Source organism: Colobus angolensis, unplaced genomic scaffold (genome assembly GCF_000951035.1).
Source record: "Colobus angolensis palliatus isolate OR3802 unplaced genomic scaffold, Cang.pa_1.0 Scaffold447, whole genome shotgun sequence".
Taxonomy (NCBI): Eukaryota; Metazoa; Chordata; class Mammalia; order Primates; family Cercopithecidae; genus Colobus; species Colobus angolensis.
Genome location: NW_012117899.1, coordinates 420,205 through 422,224, shown reverse-complemented (window position 1 = coordinate 422,224; position 2,020 = coordinate 420,205). Strand labels below are relative to the sequence as shown.

General features: G+C 48.7%; 1 protein-coding gene across 3 annotated transcripts in view; it reads right to left on the bottom strand.

Moving 5' to 3' along the window:
• Positions 1-2,020, bottom strand: part of USF1 (upstream transcription factor 1) — a 7,446-nt gene that overhangs the window by 3,041 nt on the left and 2,385 nt on the right. For 2 of the 3 annotated variants that reach the window (XM_011957593.1, XM_011957594.1), the window contains exons 2-5: positions 1,338-1,430; positions 904-953; positions 626-741; positions 186-287 (exon numbers count right to left, since the gene is read on the bottom strand). In XM_011957593.1, coding sequence (XP_011812983.1) covers positions 186-287; positions 626-741; positions 904-953; positions 1,338-1,345 — 276 coding nt within the window. In that variant the 5' untranslated portion in view covers positions 1,346-1,430. The remainder of the gene's footprint in view (positions 1-185; positions 288-625; positions 742-903; positions 954-1,337; positions 1,431-2,020) is intronic. The other variant, XM_011957595.1, reaches the window with a different exon arrangement.

Sequence of the window (2,020 nt, the reverse complement as noted above, 5' to 3'; positions counted from 1 at the left end):
GAGAGAGAGAGAGAGAGAGAGAGAGAGAGAGAGAGAGAGAGACATCCAGGAAAGAAGAGCCTAGTGCTTTGAGGCAAGGCAGCCCTAGATGCCTCACTGTTCCTACCTTCACCCCCATCCTACTAATACCCTTCTTCATCTTACTTCTCAGAACTCTAGTCACCTCCCCAGCCCATACCCTGTACCTGGGTCATGGATTGAGTGGCAGGGTAGCCACTGATGGCACCAGTTCCCTCAGTTTGGCCATCCAGCTGCCCCTCAGACACCTGGATCACCCTGTACATCACCTAGAAGTGTAGAGGAAGGCAGAGGGAGGGAAAGAGAGAATAAAAGATTAAGTGTTGGGAATCCTAGGGCCCCTCATAAAGCTTTCCTTGGATAGGGCCCCAAAACAAAGTCCTTCAGAGACACAGATTGAGCCATTCTCCCTTCTTTCCCCACACACAGGTTTCAGCATACACCTAACCTCACACCATTCTCTACTCCAGTATCAGCACCCCCCTCCCCTGAAACAGTCCACTCTTTCAACTCATCCCCCAAGCCAGGTCTCCCCAAGACATGTTCAATTACCTCCCTCAATCCCAACCCCAAATAACACCTGCAGCCACCTGGCCCCCTCCCTTACCTGGCCCCCATTCTCAGTTCGGAAGACGTACTTGACGTTGGGGTCAGGGAAGGTGGCAGCTGACTGGATGCTGGCAATAGCCACACTGGTTGGGTCTTCCCCAGTAGCCACTGCACCTGAATTAAAAGAACAAAAGAAAAGTCTGTGAGTTAACTGCCTTTCTACCCCCCTTCCACGTGCATGTCGCTGAAGGAGGAGGATGCACAGGAGATGGTCTGGTGGGGGAGGAAGGGAGGCCATGATGGGTTCTTAGTCTTGGTTCTGTCTCTAGCACTCACCTTCCTGAATCTGCACTGTCCCCTCTTCCGTTTCAGCTGTTTTCTGCTGCCTGTTTGTGGTGAAAGGAGAAAAGGAAGAGTATGGGAGAAGTCAATGAGAAGCTCACTGGCCCAGTAACATATGGCTGCAAACTCATTGGCATTCCCAACAGAAGCTGAGTTAGGTTAGAATAACAACTAGTGTTTGCTGTTTACTATGTACATAAGCACTAAACTAAGTACATCACATGTACTCTTATTTAATATTAAAAACAACACCACGAGATAGATAGCACTACTTCCATTTTATAGATGAAGAAACCAAATCACACAGTAAGTGATAGAGTAGAACCTGAATCCAGGTCTGCCTGACTCCAGAGGCAGTGCTCTTGGCCATTTTGCATTCTTCCAGGCCACCCATCTTTCATCCCAGACCCTACCTCTTCTTCACTCACCCCTTCATCTCTCTGTGAGGGGGCACATCCGATGAACTGGTCCTTTTTTGGAGGTCTTTGTATCTCCTGATTCACAGGCCTGAGTGCTAAGTCCTGGTAGAAATCATGAAGTTTGCAGTGAGTCTAGGAAACAGAACAGTATCTCTGGTTCTAGAACTTAGGTTCCACGAACACACAGCCAGGAAAATAACCCAGTCATCTGCAGGGGACAATCAGCCTCCACCATACTGATGTTGAGGACTGGCCTACAGTGATTGAAAAACCAACTCTACAAATAGTATTCCTCGTCCCTGCATTATCACTCCAACTCCTCGTGGAGAGGGGATAATTATACTGGAAGACAGAAACAACGCTTTTTTTTCGACAAAGTCTCGCTCTGTCACCCAGGCTGGAGTGCAGTGGCGCGATCTCAGCTCACTGCAACCTCTGTCTCCCGGGTTCAAGTGATTCTCCTGCCTCAGCCTCCCAAGTAGCTGGGATTACAGATGCACACCACCATGCCTGGCTAATATTTGTATTTTTAGTAGAGACGGGGTTTCTACTAAACCATGTTGGCCTGGCTGGTCTCAAACTCCAAACCTCATGATCTATCCACCTCGGCCTCCCAAAGTGCTGGGATTACAGGTGTGAGCCACCGCACCTGGCCGAAACAACACATTTCTCTTTTTTTTTTTTTTTTGAGA